This window comes from Lepidochelys kempii, chromosome 2 (genome assembly GCF_965140265.1).
Source record: "Lepidochelys kempii isolate rLepKem1 chromosome 2, rLepKem1.hap2, whole genome shotgun sequence".
Classification (NCBI taxonomy): domain Eukaryota; kingdom Metazoa; phylum Chordata; order Testudines; family Cheloniidae; genus Lepidochelys; species Lepidochelys kempii.
The window spans coordinates 53,083,172-53,100,899 of NC_133257.1; the positions used below are offsets into that span (position 1 = coordinate 53,083,172).

The window sequence follows — 17,728 nt, forward strand, 5'->3', positions numbered from 1 at the left end:
CAGTTCCGAGTGGGGAGCAGCAGGCAGCCTGGCTATAGCCCCCTGGCTTTCTTGTCAATTTCACAGCTCCAGCATGGAGCCCTGAAATTGACCAGATAGCCAACAGCCCAAGTAAGTAAGGCAGCAGACCTAACTACACCGACTTAAGCCCTAGGTCTTTCGTGGAGGTGGAGTTATTATGTCGGTGTAGTAGGGCACTTACGTCAGCAGGACGAGGCTTTAGTGTGTACTCTGACATACATAGGTTGACATAAGCTGACTTATGTCGACCTAACTGAGTAGTGTAGACCAGGCCTTAGTTCATTTTAAATCCTTTTTCTGTACAAGCTAAAGCTTTGTTCCTACTTCTAAAATAAACAATACTTCTGTTTTAAGAAGGCTGTCTGACCAGAAATACCACTGGTCACAGACTCCCAACAGGAAGAATCACAGTTGCCCAGACTAGCTGACTTGGGCTTGCACTGCAGGGCTGTTTTATTGAAGTGTAGACTTCTGGGCTCGGTCTGGAGTTCAGGCTCTAGGACCCTGCGAGGTGGAGCTAGGGCTGCAGCCTGAGCCCAACATCTATACTGCAATTAAACAGTCCTGCGAGCCTGAGTCAGCTGGCATGGGCCAGCTGTGAGGAGTCTAATTGCAGTATAGACATACCCATTGAGTCTTTCATTTTGTTGGACATCAGGTGCTGCAAAACTATATTGTGCGTGAGCTGTCTTCAGCTATGCAGCTCCCATTGGCTTCAAGGTGAGAAGTATATGCACAGCTGAGAGCAAAGTTTGGACTTGAGTACAGAAACCCCAAAATCTTATAACGGTTTATTATCAACGTTACAAGCCTTATCTTTGGGAATTGGCATTTTAAGAATTGTAAGGGTTGCTGTTTCTAGAAGTAATGCCTGGAGCACATTTTGGTTAAAGGGTGGTGGTTGAGGAGAAAAAAATGGTATAACTGAAGAAGAAAATGTGTGTTGGTGATTTTTTAATAGAAAACTCCAGAGAGAGACCCACTAAGTGGGTTGTGTAAATAGTGACTCCCTGGGTTTGTAGTAATTTGTATGACCATTTATTTAAAATTGCTAGAATTTTCACTCATATTTAAATAGTAATATATAACTTTTATAGGTACAATATTGCAGAACCATAAGCTCTTGTGGGCTAGTACATAGAAATGAAATATTTATTGTAAAGAAATACAGTTAAAGTGACTTAATGGTAATGATTTTCATCAGGTCAGATGAGGATTTTTTTATTTTATAGTAGACTGCCTACTCCTTCTTGTTTTCCAATTGCGTCCTTAATTGCTGTGGCAATACAGTAACTCTCACTATAAAAGACCTATTTCAAATAACACATTTTTTCCCTATTTTTATTTGTTGTAACTAGGCAGGAGATGTCTGCCCTTGTCAGTGTTTTACACTGGCAATCCTATATTTATGTACATGATAGTTGCATTCTTCGCATACTGCTTTATGTTAACATAATTCATTCCACAACTGCAGGAATTTAACCAGCCATCTCATTTATCCATGTTTCATTTGTATTCCACACATTCCAACATGCACACTGCTTGTCCTTGCAAGCAGACATAAAATGTTCGTAGGTTTTTCAAGACCTGTTGCTCATTTGGGTGGGATGGGACCACCTTGCTGTTAAGTTGGCGGGGGGGGGTTTACTTCAGAAAATGTGCATGGCCTTCCTCCATTACCTGCGGATCTTTTACTGAGGTTTGGGACTATGATTTTTCCATCCTTTGTTCAAGATATATTGCCTTGCAGAATATTTAGTTTTAGGGAGAGACCAGATTCGTAGTGTTTTTCATACTGACCTATACAGTGTACCTAGGAAACTGAACATATCCAAAATGTTGTGGTTTGTGTTAAACCCTTCTGGCGTCTTCCCTTTTTAATGTCTAGGGTGTAGAAAACAGTTATTTACACTTAATTTGCCTAGATCATTGTTGGGCAACCTGCAGCCCGTCAGGGTAATCTGCTGGCAGGATGCCAGACAATTCGTTTCCATTGCACGGCCGCCCGCAGCTCCCAGTGGCTGTGGTTCGCCATTCCCAGCCAATGGGAGCTGCGGGAAGCAGCAGCCAGCACAACTCTGTGTCCCGTGCTGCTTCCTGCAACTCCCATTGCCCAGGAACAGTGAACCGCAGCCACTGGGAGTTGCAGGCAGCCGTAAAAATGTAAACAAACTGTGTGGCGGCCTGCCAGATTACCCTGACAGGCTGTGTGCTGCCCACGGGCTGCAGGTTGCCCACCACTGGCCTAGATGTTTGACACCCTTTTTGTACATCTGAGTTTTATTTGTCATGTTTTTTTAAATTTTTAAAATTTTATCTTCATCATGATTAAGTATACTTTATATCGTAGACAGGTCTGAATGTTTGACAGGAAAGCGAGCAGCTGTAAATAACTTGAGGTCCAGAGGTTTGCACTCTCAATTCTGCTGTGTATTCTGGAAGAAAATAATTAGAGGAGACTTAGAAGTCACAAAGAGAAAATAACAAATACATCAGAAGGTGATCTAAGAGTGGAATTACATGTTTGGAAGAAGCTGAAGACACACAAATCAACATCTAATGAGAAATCCTGGAAGTCGCACAGAAAATTAACACAGTTGCAGTTTCTGCCACGAGATTGTAAATGAACGTATTGATGGTGGTGATAGCCCACAGAAAAGTCTTGGAGCTCCTGTACACCAACCGTTAGAACCTCATCACCATCATAGCAACTTAGGAGAGTCTCCCTGCTTCAGGCACATGGGTTTGTAATAAATCACAAGAAGATCCATAATCCCTTCTGAGAGAATTGTCCACCTAGAAGTCAATAGGTTCAAAAGAGGGAGATTTCTTGGCAGAGCAAAGGTTCGATGAGACCCAGATGTTGATCTCCGTGGTGTCAAGGAACCAAGTTCGTCCATCCATCTTTACCTGCAGCTTCTGCGGCTTCCAGTCTTGTGCGCGGAGCCTATTCCAAGGGCAAGTTTGCACATAAGAGAGCTTCAGGAGCTAAGCTATTTCCTACAAGAGATGCTTAGAAGAATTAAGATATTATCCAGAGTAACCCATTCCCTCAGTTTGTGAAAACAGAAAACCCATATGATATTAATATTATGAATTTTCCTTCACAGTCCCAAAAATCTTGATCATGGATGTCATGCTTTCGGGGTGGAGAGCTCATTGGGGATGTCATAATACACAGGCAATATGCTTGAGATCACTGAGGCTTCAGACCATCAAATTACTAGAGATGAGAGTGCTAAGGGTAGCCATTGGGACTTCCAGGGTATGTCTACACAGGGATAAAAGCCCTGTGGCATGGCTGCGGCTGGCCTGGATCCGCTGACTTAGGCTTGGGATGGGGCTAAAAATCACCGTATAGATGTTCAGGCTTGGACTGGAGCCTGAGCTCAGGGACACTCCACCCTCACAGGGTCCCAAAGCTCATGCTGCAGCCGAAGCCCAAATGTCTATGCAGCAGTTTTTCAGCCTTGGAGCCCAAGCCCCGTGAGTGCAAGTCAGCTGATCCAGGCCAGCCGAGGTGTTTTATCCTTGTGTAGACATGCCGTCAGAATCACTTGCAGGCACAGGTTCTGGATCAGACAACACAATGACGTTGGTATGTCATTGTCTGGCAAGGGAGCAAAGAAGCTTGAGTCTGAACACAAATCAAAGATCCTCCATGGGTGCAGTGACACTGAGCCTCCATCAGGAGGATCCACATAAAAGAGACAGTGAACACAAAAGCAGCTAAGACACCAGCATATGGACAATTCAGTGGTTTCTGTATCAAGAAGTATTCCAATTCCTATCCAGGAAGTAAGGCCATGCCCCAGGTGGGCCTATTCATATCCAGTTGAAATGTGAAAACAAGGCTCTTCTTCGTCAGCCTAGCAGATTTAGGGATCTGGGGCAAAATTGGGGATTGGCCCTGCTTTGAGCAGGGGGTTGGACTAGGTGACCTCCTGGTCCCTTCCAAACTGAGATTCTATGATAACCAAATATTCCTCTATACATCCCTTTTTCTTGTTTTTGCTGGTGAGAGTAATTCAAAATATTAAACTGGAGGAAATGATGGCCATTCTGATTACCCAAATTGGCTAAGAAGTCAGCAGGCTAAGCCCTAGTAGAGTTGCCACAGAGACTGCCAAACCATCTTCCAAGCAGATAGTATCTCCTGTTCTGTGGCTCAGTCTGCATTCCAACTGAGGTTACCTGAGCCTAGTAGCTTGGTATTGAGTGCAAATGCCAAAGTAAGAGTGGATACTCCTTCAAAGTCATAAATACCTCTCTTAGCCTCCCATAGACTTCTAAATTCCTAAGTCACTTTTGAAAATAAGGACTTAGATTTTTAAGTCACTTGACGCTATTGAACATTTTACCTAATGCTCTTAAAGTGTAATGGGGAGGTCAGTCAGTACCCGTTGTAGATTTTGGCATTGTCTATAAGGTGCTAAAAAGTGCAAGAAATTATCTTTGTGCTTTCCTGCAAAATACTTCAACAGGCAGAATCTTAGACAATTTTTACTACTTAGATATGAGGATTCAAATGCAATAATCGGTTATATAAGATTTTTAGGATGATTCGTTGTAGATGTTTGTTTGTGTCACTTGAGCAGCATGTAGGGAAGCCTGAGGATTGGATGAAGCATTACCTAGATTGCCGTATCACCTGAAGAAATACAAATTGTTAATGCTTACTATCAACATTCCTATTGTATCTGGGTTTTGTTCTTGAAGCACAGCAAGTGCTTTTGTAAAATTAATTTATTTTACCCAGTTTAATTTAGTTTATATTATTATTATTTATTATTATTATTGCCTAAATTTGAAAAAAAAAAGTGTGCATTTGTGATTGTAAAGCAGAAGGTTTTTATACAGAATACTTATGCTGGTGGTGCATCAACAGCTACTTCTATCTCTAGGTAATAGGTGTTTTGTATACACAATTGCTTAAAAGTATTTTAGTCAGAGTTCTGGGGTGCTACTGTTTACACTGGTAGTTTCTGAATCAGCAGATTTGCCAGGTATCAGATCTCTAGCTCAATTTTCATTTCCTGAGGTTTTGCTATGTCAGGACAACCCAAGCTGTTTCTGCATTCCAATAAGTCGGAATTCAAAACTATCCCTTTTTGTTATGATGTTCTTAGGAATGAGGTTGCCAAATTTACAGATAGAATGTGATGGCCCTCTTCTAGCTACATGATTACTGCTGTGTGGCTGCTAACTTTTTCAGCATCTGTTTAGTTTACGCTGGGGTATGTGTGTTTTTTATAGTGTCATATTTGATAAATAACACAGAAGCTATCTGTTAAGAGTTATGAGATAGAAACATCTTTGCTTCCCATTAAGCATGCTTTTGATTCTTTGACTTAAATACGATATGGTTTCAAGTAGTTTGAAATGTTTTAGTTTTCTGATTGAATAGTTTGTGTCTCATGTTGTCCAGTCTCTTGTAACAATTAAAACACATTACTGCTGATGCGTCAATAGGTTGTTTGATTAGTTCCTTGGCATGAAGAGATTAGATTTCCCATTTCAAAGGGTAAATAGTATCATAGATGTCTGTAGCAGTGGTACTCTGTATTTTAGACTACATTGTGTAGACGATATAAAAGGTGATAAAAATGTTAGAGCCTGGAATGTCTTTTTTACCATTTAAAAATGACTGGTACATGGGCTAACTTCACTACAGATGGAAGTAGGTATAATTCCCTCACCGCTTATATCAGCAGTGAGTTTCACCCAAGCTTTCTAGATATTGAGCCTTATCCTGCTAGGTCCTGAGCTCCTTGTGTGAGGTTCTGAGTGTCCCCTAATCCCATTGGAGTTAACATAACATCAGGGTCGGTGCAAGAATGTTTTGCGCCCTAGGCGAAACTTCCACCTTGCACCCCCTCCCACCCTGCGGCGCCCCCCCCGTGGCAGCTCCCCTCCACCCTGAGGTGGCCCCCCCTGCGGCAGCTCCCCGCCGCCCCCTCTCCCCTCAGGGAGCCGTGCAGCAACTCCCCTCGGCCCGGGAAGCCGTGCGGCAACTCCCCACCCCAGCCCACCTCTGCTCCGCCTCCTCTCCGAGCACGCCGCCGCCGCCTCTTCTCTCGTCTCCCAGGCTTGCGGTGCCAATCAGCTGTTTGGCACGCAAGCCTGGGAGGGAGAGAAGCAGAGCGGGGTGGCGTGCTGAGAGGAGGAGGCAGAGCAGAGGTGAGCAGGGGCGGGGAGCGGTTCCCCTTTGTGTCACACCCTCCCCCGTTACTTGCTGCAGGCATCCCTCCCCGCGCCCCTCTGCTGCAGCTCACCTCCGCTCCACTGCCTCCCCGGAGCGCGCTTTTGGCCACCCCCAACCACTTGGCGCCCTACGCGACCGCCTAGTTCGCCTAGTGGTTGCACCAGCCCTGCATAACATGGGTTGAGCCATTCTGAGCTCCTTTCAGGGTTGACCCACTAAATAGAAAAAAGTGATGCAACTATAATTTTTAATAGCATTTAGTAGCCTTGAGACTTTTGATGCTATGTATTAAAAAAGCAGGAAATTACTGAAAAGCAATGCTCCTCTACATCAACCAAATTTCTAAAGGTTTGGCTATTTGATTATTACTCGTTCCATTGAGATTAGGAGCCCATATGCCTTGGCTTGGAAAAATCAGCAGCCGAAATTATATAAAGAAGTTATTCTGTTAAGGTAATAATTGCTAAATGCTAAAAAGCATTGATGAACGGGTTCTCTTTGCAACTTACGAATAAAAATGTTCTTTTTCATGCACTTTCTGTTTCTAGGATGTACTATCTCAAAAAACCATGCGTCCGTCCACAAATTCTCTTGCTTCCCAGAAAAAGGCTGCTGTTATCATATTTTATAGGCACCCATCTTAAAATTAACCGAACTTAGTATCTTAGTAGTTAGTATTGTTCTCATAAATGCTGCTTCTTTCTGACAATGGTATATCTAGGTATTTTAAGGCTTTCATTTCTTAATACTAAGATTAAAGCCTTTTACTTGGAATATTTAGGTACATAGTACCCTGTGTATAGAGCTGAGTATTTACTATTTGGTCTAAATTCTCTTAGAATTTTCCTTTGAGTGTTTTACTCCTTGGTTATTATATATTGTCACTGATGGCTGAATTATTAGCTTTTAACTGTACACTTAAATACTCTCGTCTTGTTTCCAGATCTTTCATGTCAGTCACATTATGCTCAGTTAGCATCAGCCAGCACAGATGGCAGCTAAAGTACCTCAGTTTCACAGAGATGTATTTTTCAGTTATTGTTTTTAATTGGATGTGGAGAGATGTTTTTATTAAAATCTATGGATGAGTGTTCTCAAGAAAATACAGTAGTATCAGACATAATTTAAACCTCACCAGAGAGACAGATTGGGGACCTAGGGGAGCAGGCCTCCCTGAAACCAAAAGAAAAGGGGGAGGTCTCCTTTTGCTTGAGGAGGAGGATTTGTGGTCCCCAATTGTCTTCAAGGGGAAAAAATAGTGTTCTATGCATTTTGCCAGTCGGCACTTGAATTCAAGTGTTTTGTTTGAGATTTTGGTGTATGAGAGAGAAAAAAAGATGTTGTTATGCATTCTCTGTGGCAGGGGTTCTCAAACTGGGGGTCGTGAGCCCTCAGGGAGTCGCAACGTTATTACATGGGGGGTTGCAAACTGTCGGCCTCCACCCTCAAAGCCTGCTTCACCTCCAGCATTTATAATAATGTTAAATATAAAAAGTTTTTTAATTTTTAAGGGGGGTTGTACTCAGAGGTTTGCTGTGTGAAATGAGTCATCAGTATAAAAGTTTGAGAACCACTGCTCTATGGGTATTTAAAAAAAATCAAGTGTGTACATGTATGTACTTCCATATCATTACTCTGATGAAATATTTTCCATGTTTATATGAGGGGTGTAAATAAAAAAGCTGTGAGCATTAATCCATAATTTGGACTGTTCCTTTTATTATTTAAATACAAAAGCCAAAAAGCTAAATTGTCAAAAATTAAAAAATAATTACAGTCAGTAATGTCTTGCCAAATTTATTTGAGTGCATTTTCAATGAGGAAGTAGTAAATTAAAATCTAATTTTAATAAGGTTCTACATGCAAGTAAATCATATCAACTAGCAAATATACCTTTTAAAGAACTATTACATTATTTTATTAAATTATTGATTAGTTAATGTCTATAGAACACTTTGAAGGTATGCCTTACTACATAGGTGCAAAGTATTATTTATCATCTCTATATAGCTGAACTGTTAAAATATTGCCCTTTTTAATATGTAAAATGTTTTGGATCAGAGAAATAATATACCATAAACTGAAGTCCTCTCAAAAGGCAAGAATTTACAAAAAATGTACCAGGGACATGAAATTTTGAATTGTATTGTAGTGAATGGCTCTTGTTTATACATTAAAAATAAGATTTAGTGTCTCGTTTAGACATTAGTTGCATTTTATGTATGGAAATATGTTTAACATTTTTTTTCCTTATATTTATCTGTAGGTGCCTTCAAAAAATGTGGAATCCTTCGCATCCATGTTGAGACGCTCTCCTTTAGTTCAGATGGGGCCCGCCAAAGACAAAATAGTGCTTGGTCAAATCTTCCACATTGTAGAAGATGATCTTTATATAGATTTTGGTGGCAAGTTTCACTGTGTGTGCAAACGACCAGACGTAGATGGAGAGTAAGTAATACTATTGTGGTAAAGGAATAAAATTTGCAAGAAAACCAGGATACCTAGGCAGTCATAAATCTCTTTGGAATGATCTCAGATAGGGTTTCTTTATAATTTGTTAATTTTAAACTGCTGAACTATGGATTGCAGGTGGAGAGCTAATCCAAATCACAAAAAGGTTTGGTTTTGCTCCGAAGTCACTGCATTAAGAGCAGATTCCCTTACATTATCAATCATTGGCACACAAATATTACAAACTCTTAAAGCCCAGAGGGGAATTACTTTTGTTAAATGTGTGATTTGTAAACAGAACATTAACTGGAGATCCAAAGTAATTTATTTGTTAATGTTTTCTGTCTTCTTTTAGTTCAGGTTTTTAAATTGTCAAAATTTTATCTTTGCACCTTGAAATGCACATTGACCACAAATGAATAATGAACAATTGGACTGAGATAAATTGTGATGACATAAATGGATAAATATGATACAGTTTAGATTCATTGCCTGTTTCTAGTTGAGTGCACCACGAATATATTCGTATAAGCCTTTCTCTGATGGGCAAAATATATGCATGAAATGTCAGATTCCTGTATTTGTAGATGTTGGTTTCAAAAGAAACAATTAATTAAAACCATCTATTTCTGTAGAAAACAAGCTTTATTTTTTTGAGGAGAAACATATTTCTGCTGTTATGAGTACAAAGAAGATAGCATTACACATGTGAACTGAATATAAACTGGGTTCATTGTTGTCTTCCTCGCTTTTCAGAGACAGCTCCATACCTCTGCAGCTGAGTTGCAGGTTGCCCAGTGGCAATGGTAGCAGCGTGAAATTAACAGCTCAGTTTCACTTTTGCTATCCTGAAACTTGTGGCGTTTGGTTAAGCTGTTAGCTTTCTCATGCAGCAGCATGATTCCTATGAGCAGAAAGGAGAACAGGAACTGAAATGAGGAAGGAGGCTCCAAAAACAGGGACTAGGGAGGAGCAGAGTAGTGCAGACCCACTCTCTCGAAGCAGACTGGAGGCTCTGGTGAGGCAAGAAGAGACAAAATTCCTTTTCCCTTCCGGCAGCCAAAGGAGGGTTGAGCTTCAGATTTATCAGACACCTTATGCCAGAGGCTGATCATAAAAGATAGAGCCTCGGAAGCCTCTAGGGACAGCACCCTAGTAGAGATATTGTTGCTTGCCCTATTTGCAGCTGCTGGGGAACAGGGCTTCTCACCAGGTTCTTGCCCTTGGACCTTGCTGATGGGAGCCCCCTTCTTGTCTTTCATATCTGAATCTGGCTAGTAGGTTTACTCTTCTGTCCAGTAGGTGTCTGGTCAAAAACTATAATAGGCATCAGTGTGTCAAAGTTGAGAAACCAAACATTTACTGAAAATGTATTTTTTGTGAAAACTTGAGCACATGTGAGAATAAAAACTCACTTTCATTATTCAGTTCACTTTCACTCTTTAGTTTTTGTGCATTAGCACAATGCTGTGGTGCTTGAGTTCACAATGGTATGGTACATTTAAATCTACCCCCAACTTAAAAAAATTTTTTTAAAGGTTTGAAATTATTTGTATTGGGTTGGATGAAACCCCTCACTACCATACCTAAAATAATTGTCTTAAACTATCTTGACAATAAAAGCCAACTCTGGAGTATTTTGATTTCCAAACGTTTTTAATTTGAAATAACAAGTTTGTGCATAAGACTCTAATGTAATTTTGTAATCAAACAGCATTTGCGTATTCATGATTTTGCTCCCTAATATTTTCTAAAATAACGGCATAGTGATTTTTGTAGTGTTGCCTCTCTGACAACAGATGTGTTTGACAGGCCTGTGACTTTCAAAGCAGATATGATTGACAAATATAAGGTAGATAGCACGTGCCATGAATGGTAGTAGTACATTTTTTGACACAGATGTGAAATAAACAAGGTAATTTCTCAGTTCAGGCTACTTGTAGGGTAAAAATAAAGGGGGATTAATTCTGCGTATGGTGAGCATCTTCAAAGAAAGTCCTCCAGCCTTATTGACTTCACTGGGAGCTCAGTACACTCAGCACTCTCAGGACCAGGTCTATAGAATCAACCTATATTATGTATTCAAGGCAACTAAATTTAAAATGCAGAAAAGAGAGAAAATTCAGGGTGGGAAAAGGCAAAAGAAAATCCAACCTTTCTACATAGTTCTAGTGAATTTTATGTTAACAGTTTATTTAGAATCTTGATTTAATATTATGATAGTTTAAAATTTGATCCATTACTATCATAAATTTACTTATAAAAGATAGAAAACTTTAAAGTCTGTGGTTAATGTAGCTCATACAGCGAGAATGATCAGTAATCATGGCAATCATAATAGGTCTTAATGTCTTGTATTAACAGGACATTGCATCATATTTTGGTGACAGAACATAGCACAGGAAAGAGAAAAAATGTATCTCAAAGGAATTTGTCCCCAAGTCCAATAGTGTTTGTGCCTGTATGGACCCATCTCTAGTGTTCCTTTTCCCCATCTTTCTTTTAAGGTTTACATTTGAACATGTATTGTGGTGGGTGGATTGGGGTGGGGCTAAGGAGTTGGAAGTATAGAGCTCAACTAAATTACTACCAAACCATCACTTAACCCTCCACAGATACTCCAGAACAAGTGCAAGATTAGCCCCTGTTGGTTTTTAAATTCGCATATAAATGGGTAGATTAATTTTGATGAAATTGACATGGGGTGGTATTAGTACTCTTTCTGATAGTTTTTTTTTTTTTAGTGTCAACAGTTATATTATGAGATGTCTTCTTCCTACAGCACATAGTTAAACTAATTATCCGAAACTTGGCACATTGGTCAGTGTGTGCGTGCAAGGGACTTTTGGATCAAAAGCAAATCTGGAAACTGCTATCTTGGCTAGATGCATTAATATTTAAGTAGTCATAACTATGTCTTGAAGTTAATGCCTCATGAAGAGGAATAAGTGGGAAGGTCATGCCTCTGCTTGTCTGATTACTTCTGTCTGCTTGCAGACTAAAGACAGCAGTGCACTGATTTTATAAAATTAAGGTTGCATTCTCAGAACAATACTACCTTCTCATGTTTAATAAGAACCTGGTATAAATAATGTGTGGAGACTCTGCTTTGGATATTCCTGTGTCCCTCACCTGAGACAGAGATGGAGACTGACTTACAGTTTGGAAGCAAATGAATAATCATTTTTTACTAAAAAAAAAAAAAAAAAAATCTTTAGTTTGGCAGAAGATGCTAACGTGGTTCTAGTCTAGAAAGTGACAGGGTAAGAATATCATCCTCTTTTATAAAAAAAAAAAAAAAAAAAAAAAAAAAAGGAGTACTTGTGGCACCTTAGAGACTAACCAATTTATTTGAGCATAAGCTTTCGTGAGCTACAGCTCACTTCATCGGATGCATACTGTGGAAAGTATAGAAGATCTTTTTATACACACAAAGCATGAAAAAATGGGTGTTTACCACTACAAAAGGTTTTCTCTCCCCCCCACCCCACTCTCCTGCTGGTAAAAGCTTATCTAAAGTGATCACTCTCCTTACAATGACAGGTTTCAGAGGAACAGCCGTGTTAGTCTGTATTCGCAAAAAGAAAAGGAGTACTTGTGGCACCTTAGAGACTAACCAATTTATTTGAGCATGAGCTTTCGTGAGCTACAGCTCACTTCATCAGATGTTTACCGTGGAAACATCCACGGTAAACATCTGATGAAGTGAGCTGTAGCTCACGAAAGCTCATGCTCAAATAAATTGGTTAGTCTCTAAGGTGCCACAAGTACTCCTTTTCTCCTTACAATGTGTATGATGATCAAGTTGGGCCATTTCCAGCACAAATTCAGGTCCCCCCTCCCCCTTCACAAACCCACTCTCCTGTTGGTAATAGCTTATCTAAAGGGGGGGAGAAAAGCCAATGGGAGCTTCAGGGGAGGTACCTGGAGGCGTGGCAAAGGCAGCGCACGGAGCCCGGTGCCCCTCCCTCCTGGAGCGGTGCTGCCACCCCAGAGTCACTTTAGGTAAGCGGCACTGAACCGCTGGAGCCCGAAACCCCCTGCACCCCTCACCCCAACTCCCTGCCCTGAGCCCCGCTGCACCCTGTACCACCGTGCACCACAACCTTCTGCCCTGAGCTCCGTCCCGCAGTCCGCACCCCTCCTGCACCCCAACCCCCTGCCCTGAGCCCCCTGCCACACCCCGCATGCCTCCTGCACCCAACCCCCTACCCTGAGCTCCCTCCTGCAGTCCACCCTGGTCCTGCACTCCGCACCCCTCCTGTACCCCAACCCCCTTCCCTGAGCCCCCTCACATACCCCACACCCCTCCTCCACCCCAATCCCTTGCCCTGAGCCCATTCCTGTACACCGCACCCCCTCCCACAACCCGCACTGCCTCCCACACCCCAAACCCCTGCCCTGGCCCTGCATACAATTTCCCCACCCAGATGTGGCCCTCGGCCCAAAAAGTTTGCCCGCCACTGCCGTAGAGTCAATCTAGCTGGAGAGTGAATTGTCTGATATTGTGACTCACGTTGCCAACAGAAATGTTTACAAAGTGGATATTTATTGTTGGTAGAGCATGAGCCAGAAAGGAGACATCTTGACTTTCAGATTGCGTATTGAATGTAGAGGGCTAAACTAACAATTTAGAAAAACCATCAGATTTAATCTGCAGTTACTGAAACAGACATGGAACCTTGTGATGCTATTCTTACAAGTCACTTTCCAGAGTAGAACTATACTTTTATACCTATTCTAGTGTGACTTGTACTGCAGATCTCTCTTTTTAATTTGTTCTTCTCTTTTCAGGAATGTTAAACTCCCCAAAAGTGTTACTTTTTGATAACAATAAGAAAAAACAGGGAGAAAAAGTACCTTTTGCCCCTAAATAATCCTGTCTCAAGTGATGAGCCTGCAATGCCTCCTCGATAACTTTGGCTTATTACTCTAGAACAGAGGTCCTCAAACTTCATTGAGCCGTGACCCCCTTCTGACAACAGAAATTCTTACAAGATCCCAGGAGGGTCTTAGGCCTGAACCCACCCAAGCCCCGACTCCCCAGACGGGCGGGGCCAAAGCCTGCTGCCCTGGGTTAGGAGGCCAAAGTTGAACCCCGAGGGGAGGCTGTAACCTGAAGCCGAAGCGTGAGCCCAGTCACGCTGGGGCGTCAGCCCTGGGCAGTGGGGCTCATCTTTGGCTTCGACCCTGGATCCCAGCAAGTCTAACACTAGCCATGGCAACCCCTTTAAAATGGGGTCGTGATCCACAGTTTGAGAATCGCTGCTCCAGAACAATCATCTAGAATTAGTTTATAGTCTCCTAGAGCATAATAAAACTTACCTTTCATTATCCAGCACAATCTTTGAGCTGCAGGGTGACTTTTGGTTCTTCAAAGCAAACAAAACTCTTGTAGACCTGTTCGGTGGAGCCTGTGCCTATTAACTAGCTTCTAAAATCCTAATTCTCTCAATTCTTTTTGCCTCCTCCAGGAGGCAAATTCCATCCAGCATAAAGTCCTTGTACTGCTGGGCAAAGGAAGATATATATTTTATTTAATTAAATATTTATGTATTTATTTATTAAATATTTTCCCTTTCTTTTCACGGATAGAGTATTTCCTTTTATTAAGTAATTGCAGAGCAGCAACCTCATAATCCCCCAGAATATGTCTGCACAAGAACTGTGCAAGTATCTGATTTTTTTGGTTTGCTGGCAGTTACGAAAAATAAAGTTTCAGGTAGACCCAAAACATTTTGTTTTACCTGAAACAAAATGTTTCATTTCCATTTTGAGCTCTTCAAACATATTTAATTTTTTTAAATAAAATTGAAGGAAATTTGTTAAGTAAAAGTAGTATTGAATTATCAAATATTTGAATTGAAATATCAAAACGTTTAGTTTCAAAAATATCAAAATGAAACATTTTGATTTTCTTTGGTTTTTTTTTTGTAGTTTTAGTTTTTTTCATCAACTGAAACAATACAGCCCAAATTTGCAAAATGTTTTGGCTGATCCAAATTTGCATTTTTCTCCAAAAAAATGTTTTGACCAAAAAGTTTTGCCCCATCCGTTCTCACCATTACATAAATTAATTTGCAGCCTTGAGTTGAAACCACTTCTGGTTAAAAGAAATCCTGGAAACAGTACTGATAGAGGTTTAAAAACAATGAATATAATGGGGAAGTGAAGACTAGAAACTCTTTTCTTGCCATTCATTGTCTGTTTCTCTTTTTGGAAAATATTACTTCATGAATTTGTAAAGTCTGTTATTATACATCATTATTGTTGTTTGCTTGCATCGGGATCAGAATCTACCATATCTGGAGTATAGTCAGTTTACTATGGGCCAAATGCATTGCTGGTGTAATGTCAATGGAGTGAAACTAGGATGCACTTGTCCGCTAATGGCAGGTTGCCATGTAGGATTTATTTGATGTTACAAAGATAGTACCGTCATTCTTGCAGAACAAGAAAATATGAATATGGGGCATTACTAAATACATGACATTTTATTTTATATATTGCAGTTATTAAAAACAGCGTCTTTCCTGGCATTCATTATTTAATCTTGTATAAAGTCCCTGTAAAAAGTGCAGTTTCTGTAAAATGATTTGTAATCCACCCAGAGATAACATGCAAGGCAAAGAGATACTATGGAAAAATAGGAGTATGCTAGATTATGTTTTTTCTGTCGCTGAAAGTTTTTTCTTTTGGGTAGTAGAAAGGGAACAAAGCCTTCAAAAGAATAGTGCTTGTTTTTAATAGATCTCCCAAAAGAACAATAGTATAAACCATGACACAGAGGTTCTGTTCCAACCTGTTTCTGTCATCACTGGGTGGGATTCTTAAGAACTGTTAAGTCTGGGAAGGAGTTGTGCTGATTTTGTTTCTTGTAAGGTCTGCACCTGTATCATTAATGACCATTCCCAGTAAAAACGCAATGGCTTCTCGTAGTTTTCTGAAATGTGGGATTGCAGGACCCCTATCTGTGCCAGTCTGAGGTTGCTTCGTTTTCGAAAACTGTTTTAAGCCTCTAGCAACTTTATCAAGTTACAGAATCTAAAAGGTACTTCTTTAAATTTGCATGTGCAGCTGTTGCAGGGATTTCCAATACATACTGTGGCAATTTACTTAACACCTTTTAGTGTGTGCCAAATTTGCATTGGGGAGGAGGGGAGAAGGAGGGAAAGAAATCATATGATGCTAGTTGCAGTTCAGAGCATAAGGAGTACTAGTGGCACCTTAGAGACTAACCAGTTTATTTGAGCATCCGATGAAGTGAGCTATAGCTCATGAAAGCTTATGCTCAAATAAATTGGTTAGTCTCTAAGGTGCCACTAGTACTCTTTTTCTTTTTGCAAATAAAGACGAACACGGCTGCTACTCTGAAACCTGAATTCAGAGCATGACGGCTTCATGACCTTCATAAAACATTAGGTAATGTTACTTTTGTAAACTATACCAAAATATTTATACTGCTTGAATGGTTGCCAAGGTGAATTTTATTTGGGAAACATTCACACGCTTTTGTTTTCTGTATTAAAATTATTTTATATGTTAGGAGGAAGTGAAACTAATTATTCTAAAATATCTTTTTATGTGGTTGATTTGTTGGGTGTTTTCCCCCTAGCATTTACATTTAATTAAGACAATTTGAGCTGTACTGTTTCCAATAATGATGGATGAAGTGTGGATATTTAAGATTAAAACATGTTTAATAAAATTAGAGCTAGGTTCAGTGAGAGATACCGGTTAGTAGATGATTTTGATATTTCAAAATTTGGTTTCATTCCAGTTTGGACCCAAACACCCTAATTTCAAAATTCTCCATGAAAGGGAATGGACCGCTAGCTCCAGGTTAGTGTATCTGGTGGACTGCTGTGGATCCTGGAAGCCCTGGGATCCCCAACTCAGAGGCAGTTCACCTGGCTGGCTGCCCCAGACTCTAGAAGTCCTGGGGTCCCCAGTAATGAGGAGCTGAATAAGTGAGCTGGCAGGAAATTAGTCAGATTTCCATCAGAAACCTGCCTTATTGCTAGCGGAACTTTATCAAAATCAAACCATCTCTATGAAACATTTTGATAAACAGGCAAATTTGAACCAAAAATGTTGTTTTGGAATTTTCCTGACCAGATGTGTAAAAAAAAAAAAAAAAAATTTCTACCATTCCTTTTCCCAGGCCTCGCTATAAAAATAGTTGAAAATGTTTAATGTGCATCAAAGAAAAGGAAAACATAAGATATTAATTTTACATTACTAAAGTGTTAAGCACAGTATTTTAATTTACATTTCTTAGGCTTGATCTACACTAGTAACTTATGTTGGTATAACTGTGTCACGCAGTGCTATGGAAAAGACAACCTCTGAGCGACGCAGTTATAGCAGCCTAACTGCTGGTGTAGACAGTGCTATGCGATGGGAGTGCTTCTCCTGTTGACCTAGCTACGACCTCTCGAAGAGGTGGATTACCAATGCCGATGGGGTAGGCCCTCCTGTCACATAGGTAGCATCTACATTGAAGCACTACAGTGGCGCAACTGCACCACTGCACCATTTTAAGTGTAGACAAGCCCTTGGATTTCAGACGTTTGGCCAAAATATAACAACTGGCCTCAAAGTCACACCTAGGAAGTTGTGCATCCACCCACATTTGCAAAAGAGTTACCTCTTTCGGTGCTGATCCAGTAGAGCACTGAAGCACACATGCTATTTTATGCTTCTGAATACTCAAGTTGTCTTCAGTGGGACTATGCAGCTGATTAAAGTATGCATCTGCTTAAATGTGTTGCTTGACCACAGACTGTGCGTAAATGCCTGGATGGTTGTGTCTATGATTGGGATTTTTACAAAAAGAATTCTTACCTGTGTCTAGGGCTGGTAGGAGTTGTAGTATAGATAAGTGTCTGACGGCTTCCTGTGTTTTTGCCAGTGTGTTGTTAAAATCATAGAATTGTAGGACTGAAAGGACCTCAAGAAGTCTTCTAGTCCAGTGCTCTGCACTTGAGGCAGGACTAAGTATTATCTAGACCATCCCTGACAGGAGTTTGTCTAACCTGGTCTTAAAAC

General features: G+C 40.6%; 1 protein-coding gene across 1 annotated transcript in view; it reads left to right on the forward strand.

The window, feature by feature from the left end:
- LOC140906580 (tumor protein D52-like) overlaps positions 1–17,728 on the forward strand; it is a 191,626-nt gene that overhangs the window by 80,692 nt on the left and 93,206 nt on the right. Inside the window, exon 6 of the mRNA XM_073330753.1 lies at positions 8,493–8,674. Coding sequence (XP_073186854.1) covers positions 8,493–8,674 — 182 coding nt within the window. The remainder of the gene's footprint in view (positions 1–8,492; positions 8,675–17,728) is intronic.